The 19,458-nt window shown below is 37.6% G+C and overlaps 2 protein-coding genes and 1 long non-coding RNA gene across 5 annotated transcripts; 1 reads left to right on the forward strand and 2 right to left on the reverse strand.

The window, feature by feature from the left end:
* Positions 1 to 120: 120 nt before the first annotated feature.
* On the reverse strand, positions 121 to 8,876 carry LOC112555793. 2 transcript variants are annotated; one of them, XM_025224309.1, is made up of 6 exons: positions 8,724 to 8,876; positions 5,413 to 5,568; positions 3,278 to 3,435; positions 3,012 to 3,101; positions 2,477 to 2,693; positions 121 to 2,187 (listed from the first exon to the last, which is right to left on the reverse strand). In XM_025224309.1, exons 2-6 carry the CDS (start codon positions 5,478 to 5,480, stop codon positions 1,773 to 1,775), a joined length of 948 nt encoding a protein of 315 aa, XP_025080094.1. In that variant the 5' UTR covers positions 5,481 to 5,568; positions 8,724 to 8,876; the 3' UTR covers positions 121 to 1,772. The 2 variants fall into 2 exon arrangements, with proteins under 2 accessions (XP_025080094.1, XP_025080095.1); XM_025224310.1 differs by lacking the exon at positions 5,413 to 5,568 and having other exon boundaries at positions 8,724 to 8,875.
* A 1,502-nt stretch (positions 8,877 to 10,378) lies between these two features.
* On the reverse strand, positions 10,379 to 14,322 carry LOC112555808 (protein kreg-1-like). Its single transcript, XM_025224337.1, has 4 exons — positions 14,130 to 14,322; positions 11,997 to 12,193; positions 11,595 to 11,741; positions 10,379 to 10,960 (listed from the first exon to the last, which is right to left on the reverse strand). The coding sequence occupies exons 1-4, from the start codon at positions 14,143 to 14,145 to the stop codon at positions 10,934 to 10,936; spliced, it is 387 nt and encodes a 128-aa protein (XP_025080122.1). The 5' UTR covers positions 14,146 to 14,322; the 3' UTR covers positions 10,379 to 10,933.
* A 349-nt stretch (positions 14,323 to 14,671) lies between these two features.
* On the forward strand, positions 14,672 to 18,318 carry LOC112555812. 2 transcript variants are annotated; one of them, XR_003097535.1, is made up of 3 exons: positions 14,672 to 15,043; positions 17,067 to 17,186; positions 17,693 to 18,318. It is a non-coding gene; the product is annotated as an uncharacterized LOC112555812 (long non-coding RNA). The 2 variants fall into 2 exon arrangements; XR_003097534.1 differs by lacking the exon at positions 14,672 to 15,043 and adding an exon at positions 15,207 to 15,888.
* The last annotated feature ends 1,140 nt before the right edge of the window (positions 18,319 to 19,458 follow it).

The raw sequence follows: 19,458 nt of genomic DNA on the forward strand, positions 1-19,458 counted from the left end.
GGAGCAGCAACAGATTTGCTTACCTTAATTAGAATGTTGAAAATACACACACATACTTTAAACACAACTTGAAAAAATTCACTACAGACACCTTTAAAAGACTGAGATTTAACTCGTAACTAAATTCTCATATCATTTTATTGGAACAGTGATCCCTTTAAAAGTTATATCTCAGTAATTTAAATGGTTTTATACTTCCCAATTTCATATCATAGTTTGGGGAAAAAAAATCTGGCTATATACAAAAGACTACACAGGAATGTCAGAAGTTATTTGATCAAAAAATCACACTAATCATCCAAGTGAATTTAAACATTATCAGCAATGATGAGTCGTTCTTCAAAGAGTGGTTCTTCTGCAAAAGCAAAACCATGTTGACACAATTTTAATGCTATATTAAATGCAAAAGGATGTACAAAATAATATACAATGATATGTTTGAATTTTAGTTTTACAAAACTTGTGGAACATTTTTTTTTTATATTGCAAACTTTAAAGTTTTCCATAAAGGCAATTTAATTATTGGTCCAACAAATGAACAAAAATATGCTTAAACTTACAGCCTGGAATGTACTTGTAGTTTGGCAATTACATCTCTGCACTCATGTCATGCATATAAAATCCTTACAAAATCATCATATTTAAATATGCCATGGCCTTACCAAAAAAATAGAGGGAATAATATATTTTAGAAAACAACCATAGTATAGTTTAATAGGGTAAAAAATAACAATTTTACCTTACAAAGGCTTTGACATTACTAATAAATTGCAACAACACTGTAGTCTCTGAGTCACTGGCTTATTAACAACAATCCCATCCATTCTCGCATCCAGTACAAACTGCTGTGCATTCATTTCTTTGCAGGTTACGGCCCTATTTCTCTGAACTTCTTTTTCCCTACATCCCAGCCAGACAACTCAGCTCTTCATCTGATGACCATGTCCTAACTATTACTGTGACCAGAACAGCATACGCTTACAGGAGTTTGTGTAGCGAAATAATGAAACTCTCTCCCCTTACATATCCATCACCTATCCACCACTGACTTCCTTGAGCATTACTCATAATTACAGTCCACATAATGCTAGTCCTTTTCTCACACACCCCACCCCTTCTTTGTTTATTGCTACTTCTCTACTCATCTTTCTCTGCTGAATCACAACACTCTTAGTTCTTGTTACCTGATTACCTTTTGTGTTTGCTATTATATTTTATTAGATATCTGTACTGTTGTTCATCCTTCAGTTCATTTATATGTTGTCTATGACTTGTTCTTGTCTCAATTGCTAAGAACATGCACCTTATGTGTGTATGAACTATACAAATTATGCATTTATTATTATTACTATTATAATAAAAATGAATTAAACATCTGTCTAAAAAACAAAGTATGGAATGGAACAGAAGATCAGTTTCTGAAAGATGTACATACTTCATGATGAGTACTAAAGAACTGGAGACCAGGCAACCAGCTTAACTACATCCAATAATGGTGTGACTAAGAAAACGGAGTTCACAGTTCACCATTCTCCTTAATAGAATTGTCTTCACTTTCACTTTAATCTGCACTGTAAACTCTGTCTTAAAGAAATTGGAATAAAACTATTTTACAACCACCATATCTACAGGTTAAAAAAAAAAAAAAAGAGTATGGTAACTAGTATCTTGGTTAACACCATCCACAATACAATAATATCATGCCAGGACTGTGCCAGAGCTTGAACACAAACTGCATTGACACAGACCGGACAGTGCTATTTATAATAAGTCTACGTAAGACGTCCCAGGATGGTCCCAACTGATATGAAGAAAATCATAAGAATAACTTCTTCTTTGTAACAAAGTTGAAGACAATTCAGACGGTGCTCTCTGGCATGTTTGTATAAGAGGTAGCAGGGCACCACAACATGAAACAGATCTGGTATCATCAGCCCCAAGTTACGAACGTTCTGAAAGGAGTGGCCTTCACCTTGCAACACGTGAGCAATGAACTGGTCAGAGCCACTGACAATGATGTGCACCAAGTTGATACTGATGATGGTAGCCACCTTCCATGAAGACAAACTGTTATCACGGTTACAAAGGTTGAGGACGATGGCTGTGGTGATCATTTCGGTGATGGTAAATAAAAAGTGATGAGTGAAATAGGTGTATAGTTCCTCATTGTAATAACTAAAAAATGACCTGAAATGATAAAACAGTAAATCATGATCAATTAGGCTAGATCTCTGAAAGTACTGGTACCAACCCAACAGTATACTTATACTAGAAAGATTATTTCAAAACAAAGAAACCTTGTGTAAAATAAGCAGGTATTTCTTAAAAAATATTATGACGTCTTTGATCTTAACAAGAAATTCTTTTTGTGGCAGGATGCGAGCTTAAAATAACATTTTTTAAATTATATTTCAAGGACGAGGTACTTCAATTTCTATGCTTGCACAAGCACATATACAGAGACACACAAACTTACCACCATGAATAATAATGTGGATACAAGTTTACAACATAGAGCAAAAGCATGCTTCGGCGGATTGGCACTCCTGAGCGAAAAAGCCCAACCAAGTAACGCAGACTTTCATAGAAGAGTAAAATGAAGACAGTTGTGAACACCCAAATTTGGAATGTGGAGCTGGTCGCATTGAAATACACATGCTTGTACGTCACCATTCCTGGGTTCTCATAACGACCTGCATATAAACAGGAAAAGGAAACACTTACAGTCATGAATAAACTGCTCAATTAATTTGATTATTTCACTTTAACATGCCAATAGATAAAAGCTCATTACAATAAACACATCACAGGATTTAAAAAAATTAAATAAAAATTAGTCAGTTTTCAAGCACATTTTACCCTTTGCTTTCAAGTGAAATAATATTGCTTCCCCAAGGAATTAAAGACACAAATAAGACTCAAAATGAACATGTGTTATTATAAAAGAACACAAAAAAAAATTAAGAAATAAATTTTATAGTTAAAGCTGTTATCTTTGAATAACAAACCACCTCTGAATACTGTGTCAAAGCAGGAACAGGTGCATCCATAGCGATCAATCTTGGGTTTGTCAGGCACCCATATTTTCATGTAGAACACGCCTGTTTATACATGAAGATAATGATGATTTGTATTACTTGTGTGGATGAGTACATGGGCACACACACACACAAACATACACATAAAATTATTAGATTTTGACAGTCAAGAAAATAACTCTCACCCACTTTATACCCCACTTCCTCCCCTTCCCTTAAAAAGCCATAAAAAAACAGACCAATATGAAGGTATGGCAAGATGACAATGAGGAAAGATGCAAGGACAAAGGCGAAGAACTTGTCAAGGAACTTGTTCTTAACGGCAACCTCATGAAGCTCTGTAAGACGATCTTCTACATACTCCTGCATTTCTGGCAGTGCCCGCCTTTTTTCCCGCCTGTCACATAAGCAAGTGATATGTTTTAGTACACATATGAGTGCTGCAATGCTCTGATTACAATACAGTCATCAATCAACAGCATAAAAATGCATCTAAAAGACAGTCAGACACCGACATAAGGAGAGACAGAAAGATACCCATAGGAACAAATACAGGTACAACTGTCTGACAAGGACTGGCAAACGTTATCATTTCCTGACAACATGGAAATCAGCATGTATATAAAAAAAATGTACATTTGTTAAGATGAAACCATAACTTCAATAGCATTTTGTACATCACTGCTTACATTTTCCTTACACCTCTACTCAATGCTATCTGAAAAGAAATTGTGAAATCAACCACAACTTCTAAAACTGAAACAAATGACTTTGCTATCCTTCAAAAATCTAACCTGCTAACATTACAGATAAGTATTGTTTCCTGCATTTATGCAGACAGTGATACCAATCCATTCATGCAAAAGCAAATAAAACAAACCTTTAAAAAAAGACAAACTAAACACAGCAAATATAACCAGAAGTGACAGCTGACAAAATAACAAGGCTGTACATGCCACAATAGGCCTACTACATGGCTACAGTTATCCAAGTGAAAATGATAACTAAATTACGAGAAATCTTATTTTTTCTGCAAAATTTTTCTTGTTCAAAACAAGTATACACTTTTATAGCATTTTCATAATTCACGAACACATACATAAGCACACAGACGCACTATGGGAGCAGAAAAAGGTAAGACTTTCCAAAGAAAGTGAGAGTAGGTTTCCAGCAAGTGGTACTTCATTCTGGGTGAGGACTAGAGAAAAGAATTGTAGACCTGATATAAGACGTCTGGTCTCAGGAATACAAAGTCTGAGGGTATCAGAAGAGTAGTGGGAAGAACAAGGCAGAGTGTAGACATGAAATAAATAGGGCAGGTAACTGGTGAGCAGACATTAAGACACTTATAACAATGAATGTTGACTTCATACAATGAATATGTTTATAAACTGGGAGTAGATGAAGCCCTGTGATCAGTTTTGTTATGAATACACTGGAGAATTGAATGGTGGAGTTAGGAAGGCCAGCAAGAAGACAGTGACTGTAGTCAGTGCAAGTCAAGACAAGGACTATAACAATTTTAGTGGTAGCATCTGTGGAAAGATGCTTTTAGATCTGGCCACGATCGGGGATGGGAGGAAATTTGTTGGTTTACTCTGAGCCAGCAACTAAGGCTATATCATGGCAGCCCCGTAAACAAATGCCACACACAGAGATAAAAAAAGTGTGCCCGAGATGAGAGCTGAAACCAGGACAGCCAACCTTCACTGCACTGGTGACAGGCCCATCTGGCAAATGCATCGCAAATGATAACCAAGAATGACTTGGCAGTATAGGTTACAAAATAATGCATGGGCAGTGTTGTTAGTTACAGCACAGCTATGATTGTATGCATCTTTGTTTACTGCCCAAAGAAGCTTCATGTTCTTCTGATAGATGTTTAGATTTCGTACAGAATGCCAAATGCACTCACAATGAGAATTGTGTTTGTTCTGCCTCTCGCTGTATGAATTTTCTCAACTACTTCATGATAACTTATTCTTCATTGGTTCCATATTTGATGGCTTTCGGCCTCTAGCAGTTATGGATTATTATATAAAGTGACCAATGCCTTGACGACTGGAAAGGTATTGTCAAAATCACATCATCTATGTCATTATTCTTATCATCCTCAATTTGTGATTCCTACAAATAAGCACAGTATTTTTTGACTATGCTTTTCAAAAGATGCATCAATAATGTCAGTTCAAACTTTCCAATGTCAGAACCATTTTTGGGCATATAAAATTACATTCAAAAGAAAGGATTCATTAAAAGCATTAAAGGGAAGTTCTTTTTATGAAAAAAAAATGGGTATCCAAGGGATTCCGTTGCAGCAAACATCTCAAGCAGCAAAATGCGGTTCAAACTGTTAGGTAAAGTGCTGCATTACCCATTCTTCTTGGTCAGGTATTTGGCATATCTCCTTAATAAGCCAAAACACCTTTCTATCACTGACATCACTTCAGCTGATTAGCAGCCACAGTGGCTCAGCAAAACTCAAGGTTGAAAGGTTCAGATGTCATGGAAGAACTGCTTTTTCATCCAGCTGTGTTAACAGAAGATGAATATCACTGACATTCACATACACCTGAGGAAATCCTAAGCCATAATTCATCAATTAGCGTATAAGTGCGGGCACAGACACAGATACTGAGCAACATTTGCAGGTAAGTTCATATTCACTACTAGAAAACCATACACAGATGAGCACTTCAAAAGCACACTTCACACTACAGCTAAAGCAGCCCAAAGATGTGATAGAAATGGGAGCTATCTACTTTTTAGTCAAACTACAAACATGCATATATATAGATAAATTATTGCTAGAAATGCATAATGCGATATATAAAATGCTGTCTACAGCATACATCTATTCAGAGAGAAATATATTACATCTAGAGTTGCTCTCATCTATTCAGCTCTATAGCCATCGCATATAGCATGGAATTTTTTTGTGATCTTAGGCTAGTTACTATTCTGTTGCTGAAGTCCCAGCATTTTCTGTTCTCACAGTCATACCCAATATCTTTGTTCAAAGGATTCAGAAAACAAAAGGCTTTCTTTGCAACAGAGGACAGTTTTCTCCTGTAAAGAAAATTGTGTTAAAGGGGAGTGAAAGATAAAAGAAATTGCTGCTGCCATTACTCATTTATCCACCCTTTTTTATGTGGGTGAGGGGAAAGCGGGTGGAATGATGCCAACTCTTCTGTCTCAGCATCCAAATGGATGCTTCCCCTTCCCCCAAACACACATACACAAAATCATGAGTCCATTTCAAAATGACTCCTGTAATCTTCTATGTTTTGTGTACACAGTATCACATTGCTATATTTCCAAATCAGAAGATTTCAGATGCTTTGCAATACAAATGTCTTCTGATGTATTTTTGGATGTACACACTTTAACTTACAAGTGTCATAACATTTGATTTTCTGGCCATCACCTTTTACTTTTTACTTTTTCCTTGTTATCCCTCATTTCAATTTCCACAATTAAGTTGCTTTTGTACCTAGCAAATAATAGCTTAAAATTTAGTATCCAAGTGTAATACATAGTTAAAAACATAAAATCACATAGATGTATATGCAATTTATATAGATATACAAATTTTAAGTTGAAATGCAGTAAAAATGCATAGTACAGTTAAATGAATCAAAAAAATACACAAAATACAAAAACTCTCAGGACTGCATAGGTAGACACAAATTCCTTCATAAGCATTAGTAGTTGCTGGAGATATACTGTAACTAATTTCCTACTGGACAAAAAAGCATACGTGTTATACATAAAAAGCATGATTTTTTTTTAAGAGGCAGAACTTTCTCACACAGTAATGGAAGGTCAGTTGATCCTATTGAACAGATGGGAGCAAGGCTTGGGTATGATCCATTGTTCACAGGGGAGTTGGGCATGGAGTTATGTACTGCTAATAAACTGCCTGTAATGAACTGGGTGATAGGGATATTTTAGTAAGCTGGAGTTTTTTTTTTAAACACCAGTTTATAATAATGATGGATGTGAAGGTGTGTACCATTAATGAACTGTCTTTAATAAACCAGGTGCATAAACTTTATCTACATGATATAAGCAATGAGCGCAAACTAAAATGATAGTAGAACTGACTAGTAAATGAGATTGTAAATGGAATCATAAAAGAATTTAGTATGCAGCAAGAGTGGTCACTGCATCTAAGATGAATCAGCCTAGCCAAAGAAAAGTAAGATGATGTTGAGTATTTTGTTTCAGAATACAAAAAGTGAGAATAGAACCATAAGAAGAATATGCGACCATACCAGAATATGTCTAGAACTGTGTCAGTTTAGGACTACAATATGCTTGGCAAATTTGAAATATTGAGACTAATAATGTTATTTTCAAGCCAACAGAATATTAATTATACAGGAAATCATGAAGAAACCATGAGTTACAGCACAACATATTTCATAGTACAACACCAGTTATTAGACTTCAAATATCACCCATGTTAATACTGATAAAACTCAAAATACATTTGAAACATATGTATAACTCAAAGGCATGTGATGCCATAAGCTTTACCTGCTTGGAACCAAGTTCAATAAGCTCATCTCCCCTCTGTCCAACAGATCATACCTACTACCTCTGTTAAACTTTCCTTCTCTCCCCCCAACCCCTACCTACCTACAAAAGCGGTGCTGTGACCATTCTCTCTATATATATATACTTGCATATGTTGTTCATGTCTCATTCTAAGCATGGTTCCGAGAAGTGTGAATATGTGCTATACAAATCATGCTTTATTATTATTTTATTTATACATATACACACAAATTTATACCACAGACTTATATGATCTATAAAAGAAAAGATTTGAACCAAAGAGCTAAGTTTTCATAATTGGGAGAAATGTGGCCAAAGGTATCATGTGTAGTCACATAAACAACAAAATTGTTTCATAACTTAAAAATCCCGCTCCTCATTCTCAGTTATAAAAAGAAGGTAAAGTGGAGAATATGTTGATCTTTCTGCAGAGAAAATGAGAAAATACCCTTACTTTTGGTCTAAAGGACAGTAAAAAGAGGCAACATTTATATGCTTCTTTATATCAGGGGTGGGGAACCTTTTTTCTGTCAAGGGCCATTTTTTATATTTAGAAAATCCTTTACGAGCGATACAAAATTATCACTCAAAAGTCAGCCAGAGATAATCGCTTGTCATTTCTCTTTTAAATCGTAATTTGGTCGAACATTTAAATAACTCGCCTTTAATATGATGGCTTATACTGTTTCACCACCACAGCTGGCTTATTATTTGAAAATTTACGTTACTATTATGTGTCATTTCATATAAATTTCTTTTGCAAGGAAAAAAAGTTTAGATTTATTTAATTTCGAGTCTCGCCTGGGGTTGCCTTGGCAGGGCCAGACCATATGATTTCGCGGGACGTTCCCCACCTCTGACTTATATGGTGATAAAGGACTATACAGGAGACTGTAATAAGACAGGCAGCAGATGTAGGAAGTCAGATCCTTTTCTCTTTTTTTATTTTTTCACTTGTCCTTAAATGTCTCTTTTCAATGATTGAATGAAGAAGAAGCTGTAATAAGTCATTCAACTGATTAAAAACTAAAAACGTGAACTGGCCTCCAGGGAGAGGGAAGGAAGCTTTGTTTTGCTTTTTGGCGTCAGAGATAATCGCTTGCAATTCTGTAGTTTACTTACCTCTTTTAAATTGTAATTTCGACAGCTTCACTTATAAATGGGTTTTAAATGTAAATTCCATTGCCACCCAGGATATGCCATATGAAGCACGCTGGATTTGAGGCGGAAACTTCAAAGTGGGGATACATCCTAACAAATTCAAACCATCTACAACTCCGTCCAAGTAAAGATGTGAACCGTGTTCAGCGAGGATATCTAGTGGTTGCTGTCAGAGAAAGAGGCTCCCACAGACTACTACATGTATCACCACGAACTTATATCCTTCGTTCATGTCATCACGAACTAATATCCTACAGCTGTTACTTGTTTTACAAGAGTCATGTCTGCAGTGACAATAAATCCCTGATTCCTGATGGAGGTTTCGCCCACCTTGATGTGACTTGGTGGACAAATAACGAGTGAGGGATGCCACAAGGGGAACAGAGCGAGATATTTGACCATCAACAAACACAGTCTGCGTCAGGGAGATAGAAGTTGAACCACGCTAGTGCGGGTGTGTAGTCTATGAAGGAGCAGAGAGTGGTCGATGGTGTCGAATGAAGCAGACAGGTCCAGTAGAGTTAATGCAGAAATATCACCACTGTTAATGGCAGATGATATGTTGGTGGTCACTTTAATTAGAGTAGTTTTGGTACTGTGTAAAGGTCAACAAGAATGTCACTAGCCAAGATATCATAAAGCGCAAATGGGGCTGGATAGTACACACCCTGCGCAAACCAGCTGACACGTTGCCAGACAGACGTGTATGGGTGGATTGCTGTCTGCCTGCCAAGACCAACGCTTAGCCTCTTGCGAAGTTTTAGTAGTTAATCTGAAATGTGAATAAACCGGAAGCTTTGTACACTCCTGCCTCGTTTTAGTAGTTAACTGGGGAAAAAATCGTCTGCCAGCAGTCCAGTAATACAAGTTTGTGATATATCACTTGTCACATTTCATCGTGAGGGAAAATCCATTTGTCAGAATCGACACAAGCCTGACGAGAGAGGAGGACAGGGGGAGTCTGGTGTACCCGGGCCCACGACTGTGAAGAGGACCCGGCCTTGGTCAGCCCTGTGTGCTATCTATAGCGCTCTATTATCCAGCTGCGCTCTTGCTGTATGACATGGATCTCCGTACATGTTTGTTTTTTATTTATTGGTAGGAGAGTGCCGTGCATGCAGACGACGTGCTCTGCCCATATATAGTGCTTGGGCCGTTAGCAGGAGCTATAGTATGTGGACTGGGAGGACTGGCATGCCTCCAGTCAGTGATCGAGGATGCAGCTCCTGTGGAGATAATTAAGCTGCTTGGCGTGTCAGGTGAAGATAGGTCGTGCCTCACTGCCGCAGAAGGAGATGAGAACTACTGTAGTGCAGATATTCAGAATGGTTGTAATTAAGGCTATTAAGATGTCAAACATAGATGTCTTCTTGGTAAGGTTTTCTGTTTCTATACAGAACTTCCGTATTTCTTCATCGTCATAGTTTGAGGCTATTCCACACCTGTGTGTATTTTTCTGTCAAACTATCAACTTCTGCTCAATTGTCCGTACTCTAACCTTCTCCTGCTTTCCATGATCCTCGTTATCTACCCCCACCCACTCAGCGTCCTCAATTACTCTTCTCTCTCTCCCCATTGACTCGGCCTGAATCATTGACACAAAGGCAAGCCAACTCTTAATTTCGTGACTTTTTATTCGAGTTCTTTCAACAAGTCATCAAAACGTCCACTAGAGTTAGTTAAGGTATACAAAAAACGTTGGTTTATATATGGAATGATTGAAAATGTATGTGACTGTGTCAAGAGATAAATATTTTACTCGTTGCTCAACCTGTTATAAAATATATAAAACATATCCCAAAAACTTAAACAGATATCCCACAAATATATAGACAAATATCCCAATAAATTTTCCTCATCGGCTAATTAAAGCAGACATACAATTTGAAGAAAAGAGGCCAATCATCTCTTTGTTTTGTACGCTTGCGCACGCACACACGCACCCTCCACACAAACACACACTCTGTTTTAATATGAGAAAGCACAGGATGTGCGCAGGCATACCTGCTTACATAATTCATGCGTTCAACATATCTAGCATAGAGAATTTTCTCACATAGTATCTACAATAATCATGACAAATGCCAGAATTAAGATTTCGCAGCTGAACATCGAAGAAGGCCTTCACGTCTGTGTGGGCGCTACGTGGACATGGCTTTGACAGATCCACTTCACCACCATCCGCCATGCTTGTGTTTCTAGAAGATCGATAAATCAATCAATCGATAAATTAATCAATCAATCGCGAAGGATGTATATCACACTAAATGAAGGCAAACAGAGTAAATTACAGTTTGTGAGTTTACAAAGTCATTTTGCTCAACAGCACAGCCTTACAACACATTATCGGAGTGGTTGCCCAACTATAAAGCTGCGACCAAATAACAAAAATAATGAATAACACATTCGTGAATGTAGGTCCGAGGAATAAGGCATAAACAAATAATTGGAACCAGCTGGAGGATTGTCGCCCAACAACTAATCGATAATACCCTGTCAAATGTATGTGTGCACCAAATTTCGATCCTCCGCAACTGATCGATACATATCTACACGCGTTTGAGAATTTTATACACGAGAGGCTCGTGATTGGGATTAACAGAGATGTCAGAGATCCTGAACTACAGGACATGTCACGTGTCACGATACAGCTTCACTTCTGCTTTTTGGCTCAGCTGAGTACAATGGGTGCTGTTCTGAGCACGGCTGCTGAAAGACAGTGTAATGGTGGCCCATAGAATACTTCACAATTATTGAATAAGCGTTAAGAGTCTTTTGAGTAATGTTGCACCATAGACCTCGTTTTCAAAGCCGGACGACCTCTGAACTTACCTCTTTGACGATGACCTTGTCACCTTTCTCTTTGATGACGATCTTGTCTTTGCCGTCGCGAATGACTGTCTTGCTGACATGAGGGTGGTGGTGTGGGTGGTGTCCTTCCTTGATGACGATTGTCTCAGGGCCCGCGTTCAGAACAACCTATAGACAGACAGACACGTGTATATATATATAATAGAAACAATAACACAAACACAAAGACACAGTGTTAAACTAGATCTCACGAGGTGCTCTGATGTACATTCATGATATAAAGGACGTGCAAGTGCCTGCTTGTCTGCTGAGAAACAATATTTTCTGTTGCAACATTTTTGTGTATTTTTACGGACAATATACTACTGATATCTCTGACTAGAACATCATGGCGGCCATTGACCTAACTCTGGTGTCACTCACCTTTCCGTGTGGATGGTGATGGTGATGGTGAGGAGGTGTCACAACATACGTTGTGCTGGGCTGTGGAGGTGGCGGGGGGTACACCATATGGGGTGGGGGTGCGGATGGGTAGGATGGGTAGGGTGGGTAGGCTGCTGCTCCCGCGGGTGGTTGTGGTGGATAGCTGGGATAGCCCGGGTAAGATGGGTATCCTCCACCTGCAGGATGTCAAGAAAAATGTGAGAAAAAGTCCCTCGAATACAAGTATGTACATAACAGAGCATCACAGTTTTGCAGCTTCAGTTATGTAGCATTAACAGTTGGTGACCGCCATATCTTCAAATTATATTCGCGACAATTATTTTTCCGGCAAAGAGTATAATATAAATATTATTTTCGAGAACATTAAACAGCTTTCTTTCTCTTACATTTTCTTCTACCTCTACCACTCTCTGAGAGAGAAAGAGTATTTATGTGAGAGGGAAAATGAGACCCCTTGTCACGGTTGTCTTCATTGTCTCCATTATTCTATTCCTGTTTGTCCGCGAATTAGCATGCTCCTAGCACGAGTAAGTCACCCGTGTTTAAAGTCTCTCTTACACACACACATAAAAGCTGAGACTGTAAATTGATTCCACGCATATACTTATATCTATGAAATTTATTAAGCAATAGAATACGAGCACCGATATTTAAATATTGACTTTTGCGATCTACTGAACTGTAGGAGGAAGGCTGACAGCTTATACCGGGCTTCGTTGTAAAATCTGTTGAAAAAATATATATATATTTTTTTTAATAGGCAGCGGATGCTTGAAGAAAAATGCTGTTGGGTATGTTTGTAGATAAGGAATGACAGCATCACGTTGCAAGCAAAATTCATGGTTGTTTTTTAGTTTTACGCCGTGCCAACAACTAAGGCTATATCACGGTGTACTTATCAAAAGAAATGAATTAAAATATTGTTGTCAATGTGTCCAGCCTGATAAGCTTCCCTATAGAGTCATCACATGCAGCCTACGTGATGACTAAAAAGATATTGTTGTGAACTTCGCACCAGTCGAAGGCGGACATAACTACGATAGTCAGTATTGTCACGCGGAGCAAGGTCGACAAACTGTTTTCTTATTCCGCAACATGAGATCAGACTGTCGGCAATAAAAATCATCAGATCAGCCTGTCGACACTAAAGGTCGTTGTTAGACGAGTAAAGTGTCGAAGGTCAGCCTCTAAAATCCCTTAAAGTCCAATACACTGGATTGGCAAATGTGTTGGCAAACGTTTTAATTTTGCATGTTAATCAAAGTTCCAAAGTTTTCTGCAAAGCCATTGCAGTTTCCTATGATCTTTACACCTATTTTTCAAACTTCGACATTTGCCCGAAAGATCTTTTAAGTGTTTCATGCTCATGCACGTACAATACAATTTCACAAACGGTGGGCACATGAAAAGAAATATTCAAGTGCTACTTTTGCCATCTGATGAGATTGGGTGACAACGTGGGCATCGATTAATAGAGAAGCAGACATATTATAATAAAAGGCATGTACAACCATAATGCGCGCAGTTGTTTACACAAGTATACTCTGCGGCATAAATCCTCCCTCTTCCCCATCCCGTATGGCCGTATGTCGAGTATATTTCTCAGACAGAGGCCCTGTGTAATTCTGATTCGATTAAATACTGCTATTTTTAAAACTATACATTTTTTTCAGCTCAAGACTCGTGCATCATCATCATCTCTGTCTGTCGCATGATAAACAGTTGGAAGAAACCCGAACTACCTTGACTATGCTGTTCTGGAATGTTCTCACAACGCTTTATATTTAAATATGTATAGTCAGACAATTAAAACTTTTTTTTTTTTAAAGGACTTGAAATAATAATCTATCTCTTGGTAGTCTATACCGAGCGCGGTACATGTCGGCATTTTCTTGTGTTAGAATGTAATTCGCTCAAGACATTACCAGAATAATCAAACTGACTTTAAAAAGTATTTTTATATGATAACATTTGCTGGCTTGTAGGCTTGCGAAGTTTTGTCAGGATTTCTCGCTACAGCATATCTTGCCTAGTATATTTTTTGTTTTCCCCATTAATTGTCATTCTACTTCTATATGACTATAGCTTAAATTAACAGCAACTCATACGCACCTGGATATTGAGCCATGGCGTCTTAGTATTTTTCAGAGCAAGAAATCACGACTTGTTGGGTCCACTGATTCCTTCAGAACTGTTATTTGCTGGTAAGGGCCGGTCTTTTGAACGTTCGGCTGTGGTGTTGCGCAAAGTCACGTGTCCGATACCCCCACGCTGTGGTGACAGAGGGGACGTCACAGACGTATGTGTCAAGGGTCTATACAAAGAGGTCTATCTGGCTATCACGAGACTTTGATGACTAATTCAGTTTCCGGTCATAGTACATCAGTGATAACTGAGTATTAGTTTCTGTTATACTGTCTGTGAACTAATCCGTCACCCTCACACAGACTATAGCATCCACAGACACACAGAAAGAAATGTGCGTGAAAGAAATGTATATCTTTAAAACAATTAAACAAATTTCGTGCTGATCGATGACCACGCAGGTTTGTCCCAATGAAACGCTATAAAACATAGCTATGTTCAGTTAAAAAGAAAATCAGAGGAGATGCAGAAAACATCGCGAGCTGAACTATAGATATGAAGTATTATAAACTCTCATACTGCAGTGCACGTTAGTCATAACAGTTGATAGCTTGAACTACTGTTGCGACATATTATAGCATGAAAATAAGTAATATTAATATGTGAAATGGCTTTTTTCGCAAGTTCTTTGTCTAGATTTCGTTATTAAATTTAACAATAAGAAACGTGTGATGATAACGACACCAGACTGACTTGCAGTACATGAGAGCATTACTGGTGTAACGTACTCAAACTTCCCAGCAGGACTAAACGTCTCAGTTCAAACTTCCGATGGAATAGTTAGCTTTGTTCGCAACACTATTCAAAATGTTTAGAAGTAAAACAAGATGCTGACAGACACGTGTCAAGTATCCTTGGTAAAAATCAAGGATGAAAGAGAGGTGAAACATTATTACCAGCACAGATTTTTATGCTGTTAGCATGAGACCACTTTGTAATAAAACTTGGAATTATAAGTTTTATGTAACTCGATCGTTTCATCGTCACTGGTTTCGAAAGTACTTGGATATAAGAAAAAAAAAAAAAAACGTTCGATTTTTTTTCACTTCGAATCTATAGTAAATGTTGTTAATGGGGTTTTTTCGGGAGTATATGGGTGAAAGTTTAATTGGGCCTTAGAAACACAGATTCAGAGTTTTTACATTTGTCAGAATATGAAGTGTTTTAATTCAGGTACGAAATCATTAATGGCTTTTGTGGTGTTTATAACCACAAATGTTTTGGTAAATCAATAATAACTTGTCAAAAATATAAATAAGACATACCAAAGTATTGAGGGTAAGATTTTTGCTACTAGACATTGCCTTACAAACATAAGAAACTCCTTTCCTACTAATATTCAATTTTCACAAAACACTAGCAGCCATATGAATCTTTTGGATAGGTTTCTAAGATAATTTTTTAGAACTTTGATTATTGAATGAAATGCTTCTGGCTTGCATATTACAATAAAAAAAATAAATGTAGGTTATGTTTGATGAGCCATGAAAAAATCTGAGGCTCATACAAGTTGTTCCCTTATATTACTGCCGTGTGCTTTAAGATTATTATCACTATCATTAGTATTTGAGGCTCAAACAAGCTTACATTACTGGTGTATGCTTTAAGACCATGATCAGTGTCATTATTATGGGGCTCGGTGCCACGTCAGGTCTACCAACTCCTTGGGCAAATTGAAGAAGCACGTACTTGGCAACAAAGAGAGTGCTGTAGAAGCGTACAAAAGGTTAGAAGACTTTTTAAAAAAAATACATCATGCTTCTAATGATTGAAGGCTACATTTCTGGTGCATATTATTATGGATTCACTTCTAGCATAGAATGTCTTCTAAAATTTATTGAAATAGGCATATACAGAGCACTGTATGTATTGAATATATTTAACAGAGTCTATAATTTTCTATTGACATTAGTGATAATGAACTTGATATTTGTGAATCTGGTGGAACCGTGAAAACAGAAGGGAAAGCAGTTTTGTTTGTTAAATTACATTAAAAGGAAGTGTAGAATGTACTTGTTCTTGAAAGAGCATTCTGATGTAATAAACAAGAAGCCATATTTAGAAGATAAAATGCTGCTTATATTATGATTGTCTTTAATGTTTAAAAAAGTAGTTTCAGATTGTTACTGCTAGCAAACATGCTTAGGGGTAACAACATTGTTCTTGGAGAGGGATGTTTAAAGTCTCAGTAATTTATACATGAAATGTGGAGAGAGAAAAACTTTGTGAGTTTGAATCTACTTTGAGTCAGTAAATCAGGGATGATTTTCTTCCAGTTTTAAAGTTGGATGTCCTTAAAACACTCAACTGATGTGTTATATCTCTTGTGCTACACCACCTTAACTCCTAAAATGCTGACCTTGTACAAACATTTGACTTATTTTTATGCCTAGATCTCTAAATCTCTAAATGTATGCTAAAACTTATTTACATGACATTAGCTGACTTGGAAAATTAGTTTTTGAGACTGTGATTTCTATGTCCCCAAGAAAAGTTAGTGATACATAAGATACATATGGTGCCTAAAAAGAGCAACGATAGCACAAAGTGCCTAGGGGTCAAATGGTGAGACACAGTGCCTTCAGGAAATGTTGAGACATGAAGAGAGTAATGGCAAGACAGTTGTGGCCTACAGAATGTAGTGGTGCCCTTTTCAATAAATAGTCCTAATTAAGTTCTTTTCAGGCTTTGAGTATGCTCACATCAGTGATTTGATGTGTAATTATGTCCTGGACGATCTACTCCAGCATATGTTTCATTGGTGAAGGTCTTTCTTTACTTTAAACTCTGATCTTTGATATTCCTGCTACACAATAAAAATAACATTTTACGTTCACATACCTGCTGGTGTCTCTGCTTTAACATGGTCAGGCTACTGCAGAATCTGTTTTCTGCTTCCAACAGGTGAAGAGCCTAACAGAAAGAGACCATGGACTGTGTGGCTCTTCTACCCAGCTTGCAGGTCTGGAAAACAGGGCAGCTTTCTATTGGAACCATTTCCTATGTTGAGTCGACTTGATGTGTGTGAGTGGCAACATACTGTTACTGTTTACATAGCACATGAAATGACCAGCGTTTCTACTTTAATGGGAGTAAATTGTCAGCTGTTTCACATTATTTCCAGGCGTTGAGTACACTCACATCAGTACATGTTGTGATGTGTAATTATGTCCTGGTACATAGAGTCTGGCAGATTATGTTATGTCTCGGTCTCGTTTGCTTTGAATGCTGACCGTTGACTTACCTGCTACATAGTACAAAATAATTGTGTACACTTTTATAGTAGTTATGAACATCAAATTTGTACCTGAATATCATAACTGACTCTTCTTCTCAGCTGACAGTAAATAAAAGTACACTGGTGTGCTGTTGCACAGCTGACAGTAAATAAAAGTGCACTGGTGTGCTGTTGCACACTGACAGTAAATAAAAGTGTATTGGTGTGCTGCTGCACGTGGTATGATATTTGAAGATTGTATAAACTTTGTGTTCACAATAGTAAGTGAGAAAAAGTGTTTTCCTGTGTTTAGAAACCAGAGAAGTCCAGCACCCAAGATGAAGCTATTTGATGACGGCAGTAATTTTGACTTGCCTCCCCATGATGTACAAACATTGCTGAAAGAAGCCAGGTTTGATCATCAGTCATCGCCATGAAAGAGGGACGATACAAGAAAGCTGTGCGTTGTTTTCACAGCATCGCCACACCTTGGGTATCATTTCACATGCCTACTGCTGTGCCAGTTTAAAAGAAAAAAATGAATAAACTCTTTGTCAACTGATATGTGCTGGACTTGTGCAATCAAAACAGACAGGGGAAGTAGCAGTAAAATAAATTACCCAGCCATACTGTATTATATAACATATAAGAGTTAGTATAGGTAAGGAAAAATGTGGAAAGTTACAGCATTTCAGTCCCCGGAAAAGTCAGTGTTTAAAGAAATTCTTTAAAAAATCTGGAAATTTTCTAAAAATTATGGGCCAATGAGCCATGTGATTAGTCACTCGTGACTTAATCTCCAGCCCACATGGCTTTAGGTTGTCATCTGCTCGATGTGAAGACTCCGCATATAACAGTTTGTGGCACGAAAATAAGCAGTAACCAGTGAAAGTGGAAAATAATATCAGGTCAGGACATAGCATGGAACTCTTATAAATCTTTATACAGTGGTACCTCGACATACGAGTGCCCTGACATACGAGTGTTTTGAGATACGAGCCGCCGAGCGAGCGATATTTTGCTTCGAGATAAGAGCAAGATTTGAGATACGAGGAATCGCACACTACACCGCTGCACACGACCCCAACATGCGGGGCGGATATTGGTGTCGTGTGCAGCGTCTAACAGTTTCTCCCACCTCAGACTAGACCTCAGTCTGTGTGCTTGTTTCCCTCGTTTTCGAAGCATTTTTGATAAGTTGGGTTCGCGTTTTTTGTGCTTTTTGTACATTTACAAAACATTATCACATTTATTTTTGTAACCATGGGTCCGAAGAAGAAGATGATGTCTATTGAATTAAAGCGCGAAATCGTAGAAAAGCATGAGCAAGGTGTGCGAGTAATTGACTTGGCGAGGATGTACGGGTGTAGCACATCAATGATGTGAACTGTGCTTAAACAGGAGTTGATAAAGGGTACAACGCCAGCTAGGGGCGTTACAATAATTTCTAAGCTCCGGACTTCTCTCCATGAAAAAGATGGAGAAACTATTGACTGTGTGGGTGACAGAGAAGCAGCTATAAGGAGGAACCTTAAGCACCATGTGTGAGAAGGCACGAGCGATTTACGGTGATTTGCTGAAGCAGAACCCACACACTTCCACAAACGAAGAATTTAATGTTTTTATAGAATATGTATTTGTTATTCATAAATAAATGTTTCTTCTTGTAAATACACTTTTTCTTATTCAAAAACACTTAACAAAAACAACTGAGGTGGTATTTTGGGAGCTGGAACGGATTAATGGCATTTCAATGAATTTCAATGGGGAAAATTGCTTTGAGATACGAGCAATTTGACATACGAGCAAGGTTACGGAACGAATTAAACTCGTATGTCGAGGTACCACTGCATTGTTTCTTCTGTGCATGTTACCATTCAGATGGTTTTCAGCATAATGCTTACATTGCTAAAAGAAAAAAACACTAGTTACTATCAAATACCATGCAAAAAAAAAAAAAATGCCCAAAATAATAGAAAACACAACATGACACTGAAATAAAGAATGCTAAAAGCATGAATGGACTTGTTTGTTAAGAGACTACACCACAAGATATGCACCAAATATGGAATGATTATG

The sequence above is a fragment of the Pomacea canaliculata genome, linkage group LG14 (assembly GCF_003073045.1).
Source record: "Pomacea canaliculata isolate SZHN2017 linkage group LG14, ASM307304v1, whole genome shotgun sequence".
Taxonomy (NCBI): Eukaryota; Metazoa; Mollusca; class Gastropoda; order Architaenioglossa; family Ampullariidae; genus Pomacea; species Pomacea canaliculata.